Source organism: Bombina bombina, chromosome 4, assembly GCF_027579735.1.
Source record: "Bombina bombina isolate aBomBom1 chromosome 4, aBomBom1.pri, whole genome shotgun sequence".
NCBI classification, from domain to species: domain Eukaryota; kingdom Metazoa; phylum Chordata; class Amphibia; order Anura; family Bombinatoridae; genus Bombina; species Bombina bombina.
The window spans coordinates 780786633-780799206 of NC_069502.1; the positions used below are offsets into that span (position 1 = coordinate 780786633).

The 12574-nt window shown below is 41.5% G+C and overlaps 1 protein-coding gene across 1 annotated transcript in view; it reads left to right on the forward strand.

Moving 5' to 3' along the window:
* NUP133 (nucleoporin 133) overlaps window positions 1-12574 on the forward strand; it is a 750179-nt gene that overhangs the window by 148211 nt on the left and 589394 nt on the right. The window contains exon 6 of the mRNA XM_053712280.1: window positions 9605-9775. Coding sequence (XP_053568255.1) covers window positions 9605-9775 — 171 coding nt within the window. The remainder of the gene's footprint in view (window positions 1-9604; window positions 9776-12574) is intronic.

Below are 12574 nucleotides of genomic sequence, written 5' to 3' on the forward strand. Positions count from 1 at the left end.
GGGCTTTTAAAAATCTTGCTTCTGTTGAGCAGATTTGTAAGGCTGCGACTTGGTCTTCGCTTCATACCTTTTTCAAATTTTACAACTTTGATACCTTTGCTTCTTCGGGACTATTTTTGGGAGAAAAGTTCTTCAAGCAGTGGTGCCTTCTGTTTAACCATATGTCTTGTCCCTCCTGTTCATCCGTGTCCTGTAGCTTTGGTATTGTATCCCACAAGTAAAGGATGAATCCGTGGACTCGTCTTACCTTTATAGAAGAAAACTAAATTTATGCTTACCTGATAAATTGATTTCTTCTATGGTAAGATGAGTCCACAGCCTGCCCTGTCATTTTAAGACAGATTATATTTTTTTGATTTAAACTCAGTCACCTCTGCACCTTGTAGTTTCTCCTTTTTCTTCCTGTACCTACGTTCGAATGACTGGGGGTGGAGCTAAGGGAGGAGCTATGTAGACGGCTCTGCTGTGGTGGTCTTTGCCACTTCCTGTGGGGACGGATAATATCCCACAAGTAAAGGATGAATCCCTGGACTCGTCTTACCATAGACAAAATCAATTTATCAGGTAAGCATAAATTTAGTTTTTCTTTCTTGTTGCTCCTTCATGGAACTTCATCTTAAGTTTTCCTCCTGGGAATAGCCTACGGCCACATAAACCCTGAATGCGTCCGATCTCATCTGACCTTGGAAGCTAAGCAGTCGGGCCTGGTTAGTACTTGGGAGACCGCCTGGGACGTCCAGGTGCTGTGTGCTTAAATCGGTAGGCTCATTTGGAGCCTATGCTCTATTTTGATGTTAGTTTTTTTTTCCTCCTCTCTATTTCTTCTGCTCGCAGAGTTTTCCGAGCTTTGGGCTCTGCAGTGTGATACCTCTTATCTGATTTTTCATTCGGATAAGGCGGTTTTTAGTACTATGTTGGGATTGCTTACTTGGGTAGTGTCGGATCTCACCATTATCAGGAAATTGTTTTCCTTCCCTTTGTCTAAATCCTTCTTTTCAGAAGGAACACCTTTTGCATAACCTAGATGTTGTGTGTACTTTAATTTTATCTTACAACTTCTAAAGATTTTTGGACAATCTATTGCCTTGTTCGTTGTTTTCTGGTAAGGGTCAGAAGGCAACTTCTGTTACTCTTTCTTTCTGGTTCGGAAGTATTAGCTTATGAGTCAGCTGGCCCCTGCCTCCTAAAAGAATCACGTCCCTTTCTACTAGGGCTGTCAAAAATGAAGCTTCGGTGGAGATCATCTGCAAGGTGGCCACAAATTGTATTCTTTTGCCTTGGCTGAGGTTTTCTTTGGGAGGAAGGTTCTTCAAGTGGTGGTGCCATCTGTTTAGTTCCGCCTGTCTTGTTTACCCTCCCTTCCATTCTGTGTCCTCTAGCTTGGGTATTGGTTCCCACTAGTAATTAGAATGGATTTGTGGACTCTCCATGCCAATGGGAAAGAAAAAAAAAAAGTATGCTTACCTGATTCTTTTCTTTCCTTGGCATGGAGAGTCCACGACCCGCCCTTATTTTGAATTAAGACCTTTTTTTCTCCAACATAGGTGTGTCCGGTCCACGGCGTCATCCTTACTTGTGGGATATTCTCTTCCCCAACAGGAAATGGCAAAGAGCCCAGCAAAGCTGGTCACATGATCCCTCCTAGGCTCCGCCTACCCCAGTCATTCTCTTTGCCGTTGTACAGGCAACATCTCCACGGAGATGGCTTAGAGTTTTTTAGTGTTTAACTGTAGTTTTTCATTATTCAATCAAGAGTTTGTTATTTTCAAATAGTGCTGGTACGTACTATTTACTCAGAAACAGAAAAGAGATGAAGAATTCTGTTTGTATGAGGAAAATGATTTTAGCAACCGTAACTAAAATCCATGGCTGTTCCACACAGGACTGTTGAGAGCAATTAACTTCAGTTGGGGGAACAGTTTGCAGTCCCTTGCTGCTTGAGGTATGACACATTCTAACAAGACGATGTAATGCTGGAAGCTGTCATTTTCCCTATGGGATCCGGTAAGCCATGTTTATTACGATTGTAAATAAGGGCTTCACAAGGGCTTATTTAAACTGTAGACTTTTTCTGGGCTAAATCGATTGATTATTAACACATATTTAGCCTTGAGGAATCATTTTATCTGGGTATTTTGATATAATAATATCGGCAGGCACTGTTTTAGACACCTTATTCTTTAGGGGCTTTCCCAAAGCATAGGCAGAGTCTCATTTTCGCGCCGGTGTTGCGCACTTGTTTTTGAGAGGCATGGCATGCAGTCGCATGTGAGAGGAGCTCTGATACTTATAAAAGACTTCTGAAGGCGTCATTTGGTATCGTATTCCCCTTTGGGTTTGGTTGGGTCTCAGCAAAGCAGATACCAGGGACTGTAAAGGGGTTTAAAGCTTAAAACGGCTCCGGTTCCGTTATTTTAAGGGTTAAAGCTTCCAAAATTGGTGTGCAATATTTTCAAGGCTTTAAGACGCTGTGGTGAAAATTTGGTGAATTTTGAACAATTCCTTCATGTTTTTTCGCAATTGCAGTAATAAAGTGTGTTCAGTTTAAAATTTAAAGTGACAGTAACGGTTTTATTTTAAAACGTTTTTTGTACTTTCTGATCAAGTTTATGCCTGTTTAACATGTCTGAACTACCAGATAGACTGTGTTCTGAATGTGGGGAAGCCAGAATTCCTATTCATTTAAATAAATGTGATTTATGTGATAATGACAATGATGCCCAAGATGATTCCTCAAGTGAGGGGAGTAAGCATGGTACTGCATCATTCCCTCCTTCGTCTACACGAGTCTTGCCCACTCAGGAGGCCCCTAGTACATCTAGCGCGCCAATACTCCTTACTATGCAACAATTAACGGCTGTAATGGATAATTCTGTCAAAAACATTTTAGCCAAAATGAACCCTTGTCAGCGTAAGCGTGGCTGCTCTGTTTTAGTTACTGAAGAGCATGACGACGCTGATATTAATATCTCTGAAGGGCCCCTAACCCAATCTGAGGGGGCCAGGGAGGTTTTGTCTGAGGGAGAAATTACTGATTTAGGGAACATTTCTCAGCAGGCTGAATCTGATGTGATTACATTTAAATTTAAATTGGAACATCTCCGCATTTTGCTTAAGGAGGTATTATCCACTCTGGATGATTGTGAAAATTTAGTCATCCCAGAGAAACTATGTAAAATGGACAAGTTCCTAGAGGTGCCGGGGCTCCCAGAAGCTTTTCCTATACCCAAGCGGGTGGCGGACATTGTTAATAAAGAATGGGAAAGGCCCGGTATTCCTTTCGTCCCTCCCCCCATATTTAAAAAATTGTTTCCTATGGTCGACCCCAGAAAGGACTTATGGCAGTCAGTCCCCAAGGTCGAGGGAGCGGTTTCTACTTTAAACAAACGCACCACTATTCCCATAGAGGATAGTTGTGCTTTCAAAGATCCTATGGATAAAAAATTAGAAGGTTTGCTTAAAAAGATGTTTGTTCAGCAGGGTTACCTTCTACAACCCATTTCATGCATTGTCCCTGTCACTACTGCCGCATATTTCTGGTTTGATGAACTGCTTAAGGTGCTCGATAGTGACTCTCCTCCTTATGAGGAGATTATGGACAGAATCAATGCTCTCAAATTGGCTAATTCTTTCACTCTAGACGCCTCTTTGCAATTGGCTAAGTTAGCGGCTAAGAACTCTGGGTTTGCTATTGTGGCGCGCAGAGCGCTTTGGTTGAAATCTTGGTCGGCTGATGCGTCTTCCAAGAACAAGCTACTAAACATTCCTTTCAAGGGGAAATCGTTGTTTGGTCCTGACTTGAAGGAGATTATCTCTGATATCACTGGGGGTAAGGGCCACGCCCTTCCTCAGGATCGGCCTTTCAAGGCAAAAAATAGACCTAATTTTCGTCCCTTTCGTAAAAACGGACCAGCCCAAGGTGCTACGTCCTCTAAGCAAGAGGGTAATACTTCTCAGGCCAAGCCAGCTTGGAGACCAATGCAAGGCTGGAACAAGGGAAAGCAGGCCAAGAAACCTGCCACTGCTACCAAGACAGCATGAAATATTGGCCCCCGATCCGGGACCGGATCTGGTGGGGGGCAGACTCTCTCTCTTCGCTCAGGCTTGGGCAAGAGATGTTCTGGATCCTTGGGCGCTAGAAATAGTCTCCCAGGGTTATCTTCTGGAATTCAAGGGACTTCCCCCAAGGGGGAGGTTCCACAGGTCGCAGTTGTCTTCAGACCACATAAAAAGACAGGCGTTCTTACATTGTGTAGAAGACCTGTTAAAAATGGGAGTGATTCATCCTGTTCCATTAAGAGAACAAGGGATGGGGTTCTACTCCAATCTGTTCATAGTTCCCAAAAAAGAGGGAACGTTCAGACCAATCCTAGATCTCAAGATCTTAAACAAATTTCTCAAGGTCCCATCGTTCAAGATGGAAACCATTCGAACTATCCTTCCTTCCATCCAGGAAGGTCAATTCATGACCACGGTGGATTTAAAGGATGCGTATCTACATATTCCTATCCACAAGGAACATCATCGGTTCCTAAGGTTTGCATTCCTGGACAAACATTACCAGTTCGTGGCGCTTCCTTTCGGATTAGCCACTGCTCCAAGGATTTTCACAAAGGTACTAGGGTCCCTTCTAGCGGTGCTAAGACCAAGGGGCATTGCAGTAGTACCTTACCTAGACGACATTCTGATTCAAGCGTCGTCCCTTCCTCAAGCAAAGGCTCACACGGACATTGTCCTGGCCTTTCTCAGATCTCACGGCTGGAAAGTGAACGTGGAAAAGAGTTCTCTATCCCCGTCAACAAGGGTTCCCTTCTTGGGAACAATTATAGACTCCTTAGAAATGAGGATCTTTCTAACAGAGGCCAGAAAAACAAAGCTTCTGGACTCTTGTCGGATACTTCATTCCGTTCCTCTTCCTTCCATAGCTCAGTGCATGGAAGTGATCGGGTTGATGGTGGCGGCGATGGACATAGTTCCTTTTGCGCGCATTCATCTAAGACCATTACAACTGTGCATGCTCAGTCAGTGGAATGGGGACTATACAGACTTGTCTCCGAAGATACAAGTAAATCAGAGAACCAGAGACTCACTCCGTTGGTGGCTGTCCCTGGACAATCTGTCTCAAGGGATGATGTTCCACAGACCAGAGTGGGTCATTGTCACGACCGACGCCAGTCTGATAGGCTGGGGCGCGGTCTGGGGATCCCTGAAAGCTCAGGGTCTTTGGTCTCGGGAAGAATCTCTTCTACCGATAAATATTCTGGAACTGAGAGCGATATTCAATGCTCTCCAGGCCTGGCCCCAGCTTGCGAGGACCAGGTTCATACGGTTTCAATCAGACAACATGACGACTGTTGCGTACATCAACCATCAGGGGGGAACAAGGAGTTCCCTAGCGATGGAAGAAGTAACCAAAATTATTCTTTGGGCGGAGTCTCACTCCTGCCACCTGTCTGCTATCCACATCCCAGGAGTGGAAAATTGGGAAGCGGATTTTCTGAGTCGGCAGACATTGCATCCGGGGGAGTGGGAACTCCATCCGGAAATCTTTGCCCAAGTCACTCACCTGTGGGGCATTCCAGACATGGATCTGATGGCCTCTCGTCAGAACTTCAAAGTTCCTTGCTACGGGGCCAGATCCAGGGATCCCAAGGCGGCTCTAGTGGATGCACTAGTAGCACCTTGGACCTTCAAACTAGCTTATGTGTTCCCGCCATTTCCTCTCATCCCCAGGCTGATAGCCAGGATCAAGCAGGAGAGGGCGTCGGTGATCTTGATAGCTCCTGCGTGGCCACGCAGGACTTGGTATGCAGATCTGGTGAATATGTCATCGGCTCCACCTTGGAAGCTACCTTTGAGACGAGACCTTCTTGTTCAGGGTCCGTTCGAACATCCGAATCTGGTTTCACTCCAGCTGACTGCTTGGAGATTGAACGCTTGATTTTATCGAAGCGAGGATTCTCAGATTCTGTTATCAATACTCTTGTTCAGGCCAGAAAGCCTGTGACTAGAAAGATTTACCACAAAATTTGGAAAAAATATATCTGTTGGTGTGAATCTAAAGGATTCCCTTGGGACAAGGTTAAGATTCCTAGGATTCTATCCTTCCTTCAAGAAGGATTGGAAAAAGGATTATCTGCAAGTTCCCTGAAGGGACAGATTTCTGCCTTGTCGGTATTACTTCACAAAAAGCTGGCAGCTGTGCCAGATGTTCAAGCCTTTGTTCAGGCTCTGGTTAGAATCAAGCCTGTTTACAAACCTTTGACTCCTCCTTGGAGTCTCAATTTAGTTCTTTCAGTTCTTCAGGGGGTTCCGTTTGAACCCTTACATTCCGTTGATATTAAGTTATTATCTTGGAAAGTTTTGTTTTTAGTTGCGATTTCTTCTGCTAGAAGAGTCTCAGAATTATCTGCTCTGCAGTGTTCTCCTCCTTATCTGGTGTTCCATGCAGATAAGGTGGTTTTACGTACTAAACCTGGTTTTCTTCCAAAAGTTGTTTCTAACAAAAACATTAACCAGGAGATTATCGTACCTTCTCTGTGTCCAAAACCAGTTTCAAAGAAGGAACGTTTGTTGCACAATTTGGATGTTGTTCGCGCTCTAAAATTCTATTTAGATGCTACAAAGGATTTTAGACAAACATCTTCCTTGTTTGTTGTTTATTCAGGTAAAAGGAGAGGTCAAAAGGCAACTTCTACCTCTCTCTCTTTTTGGATTAAAAGCATCATCAGATTGGCTTACGAGACTGCCGGACGGCAGCCTCCCGAAAGAATCACAGCTCATTCCACTAGGGCTGTGGCTTCCACATGGGCCTTCAAGAACGAGGCTTCTGTTGATCAGATATGTAGGGCAGCGACTTGGTCTTCACTGCACACTTTTACCAAATTTTACAAGTTTGATACTTTTGCTTCTTCTGAGGCTATTTTTGGGAGAAAGGTTTTGCAAGCCGTGGTGCCTTCCATTTAGGTGACCTGATTTGCTCCCTCCCTTCATCCGTGTCCTAAAGCTTTGGTATTGGTTCCCACAAGTAAGGATGACGCCGTGGACCGGACACACCTATGTTGGAGAAAACAGAATTTATGTTTACCTGATAAATTTCTTTCTCCAACGGTGTGTCCGGTCCACGGCCCGCCCTGGTTTTTTTAATCAGGTCTGATATTTTATTTTCTTTAACTACAGTCACCACGGTACCATATGGTTTCTCCTATGCAAATATTCCTCCTTAACGTCGGTCGAATGACTGGGGTAGGCGGAGCCTAGGAGGGATCATGTGACCAGCTTTGCTGGGCTCTTTGCCATTTCCTGTTGGGGAAGAGAATATCCCACAAGTAAGGATGACGCCGTGGACCGGACACACCGTTGGAGAAAGAAATTTATCAGGTAAACATAAATTCTGTTTTTGTATAAATCACAGGCACCTCTATACCCTTGTCATCTTCTTTTTCCATTTTCCTTCGGCCATATGACTGGGGATTATGGGTAATGGGCACTTAAAGGGACACATAACCCACATTTTTTATTTCATGATTCAGATAGAGCTTACAAATTTAAGCAACTTTCTGTTTTTCTTCAAAAACAAAAAAAATGGAGATAAGGGAGCCATTTATCAATATTTTAGCTCTGTGTAGTAAACTCAAACTAGAGGTGCAGACCCTTTATAACTATTGCAAACTATTGTAAATAGGGAGAAAATAATCCTTATAAAAAGATAGAGAATTCAGCACTCTCATATACACATTTAAAGGGACAGAGATATAAATATCTCAAGGTATCAACCTAAGTATTAAGATAAATAGAGCTGAGTGTGGAGCCAGGTGGAAACCCAGAATAAAGACTAGCATGCTTGCAAGGCACTCATAATTTTATTATTTACAAAAAGCAACAAAATTCTTAGTAAAGGTCATGTGACCATAAAGGTAATTTGAAACAAAATTTAATCAAAAATATGAGCTAAAAAGCTAAGTGAGACGTCTCATAGGAAAATAAAGTGTCTAAAAAATGAGTGGCTAAATATAATAGTGACAATGCAACACCTCTATTAGAGGACAACCCCAAAAGAAAGAGTAATATGAGGGTAATGTTGTCATAATAATATAATGAGGATCTATGCAATTCACATAAACATTGAGCCAGAATAATACAATCACAACAATACTTTAGAATGCATATTTTTCAATTTGGAGTGAAATATAAACACAGTAAAAAGCTTTGCACAATCATATGCAGCATGCAAATATACCAAGTCTTAAAACACAACACCAACATCAGAGGACAGTCCCAAAGTTAAGGGTCAATACTGTCATGATATAAATATAGGATCTATGTGTTTTAAAGATGGGTATTGTATAGTAAATTTTGCATTACGCCACTCAGAGGGTCCGGCCGCTTCACCGGAAGTGGCTTGATTACCAGCTCTTAGCGCCATTCTTCTCCCATCCGTGTGTTTACCTCCGCGGCAATTGCGGTATCCACCGCCAGTTCAATGGCTTCCGCGGTTCAGGCGTAGACACAGCCTGTAATCCTGCAGCTGATCCCAGACGATCTGGGTATGGCAGGCAAACAATTGCTGGGGGAGATATCCTTGCTCCTACTCTCCAGAGCAGCACGAGCTGTGCAGCGTATCTAACAGCTCCGCCCCCACCGGAAGCCCTCCTCCAGAATTCCTTTTAAAAACTTGGAGTACTTGTTTTTTGCACTTCTTTGCCCTGCTTTATCTTTCTGCTTTTTTTTTCTTCTCATATATGACTGAGGATCATGAGAAGTGGGAGGGATTTAAAGCTCTGGTGTGTTAGGTTGTCTTTTGCCTCCTCCTAGTGGTCAGGAGGGGAATGTTCCCACATGTGATGACTCATGGACTCTCACCATTATGAAAGAAATGCATTTATCAGCTAAGCATAAATTGTTTTTTCTAATATTGATCTTCTTACCTGGCAGGATAGTTATACAACAAACACTAATGTCTACTAGGTACATATATATCCTCGTCATTGGCTCACCTGATGTGTTTAGCTAGCTTCCTGTAGTGAATTGTTGCTCCTTCAACAAAGGATACCAAGAGATGTGAAATTGTTAGCTTTATCTGAATCTTGGAAGAAGAAAAATGGGTTTTATGTGGAATCTGACAGAAAAATACAATGTAAATATTAGATAAAGGTTTCTACTTAGTCAAAGTGATAGGCATTATTCCTTAAAGTAAAATTTAAACTTTCATGAGTCAGAGCATGCAGTTTTTAAGAGACTTTCCAATTTAATTCCATATTCAAATTGTGCAGTTGTTTTATATTAACTCTTTATAAGGCACCAGCTCCACTGTGAATGTTCAAGAGTTCACAGTATATACAGGGGATAGGCAAATTGAAGAAAACTTTGGCGTTTGTTACAAAAGAAAATCTACTGCTTTATTTGCAATTTAGAGTAAGTGCTATTGCATTGTCGTTTTGTTATGCACTTTTTGGTTATGCAATTCTCCTGTACTCAATGGTTCTTTTTTATATCACAATGTCTAACAGCACTTGCTGATAAAGTTAATTACCACATCTTTTGAATTTACATAAATATTCAATGGAAAAAAAAATTAAACCTATTATAATTTATTTTTCTACAGGCGGGCAGTTTTATAGTATCTTCATCAAAGAGCCAGCTCGTTCGGTTAACAGCAGATGCTTCTGGGAAAATCCATCAGCGAATGCTGCAGCAAGGACAGGGAATGCTCTCTGGTATTGGACGCAGAGTTTCTTCTCTTTTTGGAATCTTATCTCCTGCAGTGGAATCTACTGTAAGTTACAATATTTCATGTTATCGATAGTCAAACCCCTCCCCTCTTTCATTAAAGGAACAGTCAACACAGAATTGTTGTTGTTTTAAAAGATAGATAATCCCTTAATTATCAATTCCCCAGTTTTGCATAACCAACACAGTTATAATTATACATTTCTTTCATGTAATTAGCAAGAGTCCATGAGCTAGTGACGTATGGGATATACATTCCTACCAGGAGGGGCAAAGTTTCCCAAACCTCAAAATGCCTATAAATACACCCCTCACCACACCCACAATTCAGTTTTACAAACTTTGCCTCCGATGGAGGTGGTGAAGTAAGTTTGTGCTAGATTCTACGTTGATATGCGCTCCGCAGCAAGTTGGAGCCCGGTTTTCCTCTCAGCGTGCAGTGAATGTCAGAGGGATGTGAGAAGAGTATTGCCTATTTGAATGCAGTGATCTCCTTCTACGGGGTCTATTTCATAGGTTCTCTGTTATCGGTCGTAGAGATTCATCTCTTACCTCCCTTTTCAGATCGACGATATACTCTTATATATACCATTACCTCTGCTGATTCTCGTTTCAGTACTGGTTTGGCTATCTGCTATATGTAGATGAGTGTCCTGGGGTAAGTAAGTCTTATTTTCTGTGACACTCCAAGCTATGGTTGGGCACTTTGTTTATAAAGTTCTAAATATATGTATTCAAACATTTATTTGCCTTGACTCAGAATGTTCAACTTTCCTTATTTTCAGACAGTCAGTTTCATATTTGGGATAATGCATTTTTTGATTTATTCATTTTTTCTTACCTTCAAAAATTTGACTCTTCTCGGTGGGCTATTAGGCTCGCGGGGGCTGAAAATGCCTCATTTTATTACGTCATTTTTGGCGCTGACTTTTTTGGCGCAAAATTCTATTTCCGTTTCCGGCGTCATACGTGTCGCCGGAAGTTACGTCATTTTTTGACGTTATTTCGCGCCAAAAATGTCGGCGTTCCGGATATGGCGTCATTTTGGCGCCAAAAGCATTTAGGCGCCAAATAATATGGGCGTCGCTTTAGTCTCCTCAATTATTTAAGTCTCATTTTTTATTGCTTCTGGTTGCTAGAGGCTTGTTCTTGGCATTTTTTCCCATTCCTGAAACTGTCATTTAAGGAATTTGATCAATTTTGCTTTATATATATGTTGTTTTTTCTCTTACATATTGCAAGATGTCTCACGTTGCATCTGAGTCAGAAGATACTACAGGAAAATCGCTGTCAAGTGCTGAATCTACCAAAGCTAAGTGCATCTGCTGTAAACTTTTGGTAGCCATTTCTCCAGCTGTTGTTTGTATTGATTGTCATGACAAACTTGTTAAAGCAGATAATATTTCCTTTAGTAAAGTACCATTGCCTGTTGCAGTTCCTTCAACATCTAAGGTGCAGAATGTTCCTGATAATATAAGAGATTTTGTTTCTGAATCCATAAAGAAGGCTATGTCTGTTATTTCTCCTTCTAGTAAACGTAAAAAATCTTTTAAAACTTCTCTCCCTACAGATGAATTTTTAACTGAACATCATCATTCTGATTCTGATGACTCCTCTGGTTCAGAGGATTCTGTCTCTGAGGTTGATGCTGATAAATCTTCATATTTATTTAAAATGGAATTTATTCGTTCTTTACTTAAAGAAGTACTAATTGCTTTAGAAATAGAGGATTCTGGTCCTCCTGATACTATTTCTAAACGTTTGGATAAGGTATTTAAAGCTCCTGTGGTTATTCCAGAAGTTTTTCCTGTTCCTAATGCTATTTCTGCAGTAATTTCCAAAGAATGGGATAAATTGGGTAATTCATTTACTCCTTCTAAACGTTTTAAGCATTTATATCCTGTGCCGTCTGACAGATTGGAATTTTGGGACAAAATCCCTAAAGTTGATGGGGCTATTTCTACCCTTGCTAAACGTACTACTATTCCTACGTCAGATGGTACTTCGTTTAAGGATCCTCTAGATAGGAAAATTGAGTCCTTTCTAAGAAAAGCTTATCTGTGTTCAGGTAATCTTCTTAGACCTGCTATATCTTTGGCTGATGTTGCTGCAGCTTCAACTTTTTGGTTGGAAACTTTAGCGCAACAAGTAACACATCGTGATTCTCATGATATTATTATTCTTCTACAGCATGCTAATAATTTTATCTGTGATGCCATTTTTGATATTATCAGAGTTGATGTCAGGTTTATGTCTCTAGCTATTTTAGCTAGAAGAGCTTTATGGCTTAAAACTTGGAATGCTGATATGGCTTCTAAATCAACTTTACTTTCTATTTCTTTCCAGGGTAACAAATTATTTGGTTCTCAGTTGGATTCCATCATTTCAACTGTTACTGGTGGGAAAGGAACTTTTTTACCACAGGATAAAAAATCTAAAGGTAAAAGTAGGGCTAATAATCGTTTTCGTTCCTTTCGTTTCAACAAAGAACAAAAGCCTGATCCTTCATCCTCAGGAGCAGTTTCAGTTTGGAAACCATCTCCAGTCTGGAATAAATCCAAGCCAGCTAGAAAGGCAAAGCCTGCTTCTAAGTCCACATGAAGGTGCGGCCCTCATTCCAGCTCAGCTGGTAGGGGGCAGGTTACGTTTTTTCAAAGAAATTTGGATCAATTCTGTTCACAATCTTTGGATTCAGAACATTGTTTCGGAAGGGTACAGGATTGGTTTCAAGATGAGACCTCCTGCAAAGAGATTTTTTCTTTCCCGTGTCCCAGTAAATCCAGTAAAAGCTCAAGCATTTCTGAAATGTGTTTCAGATCTAGAGTTGACTGGAGTAATTATGCCA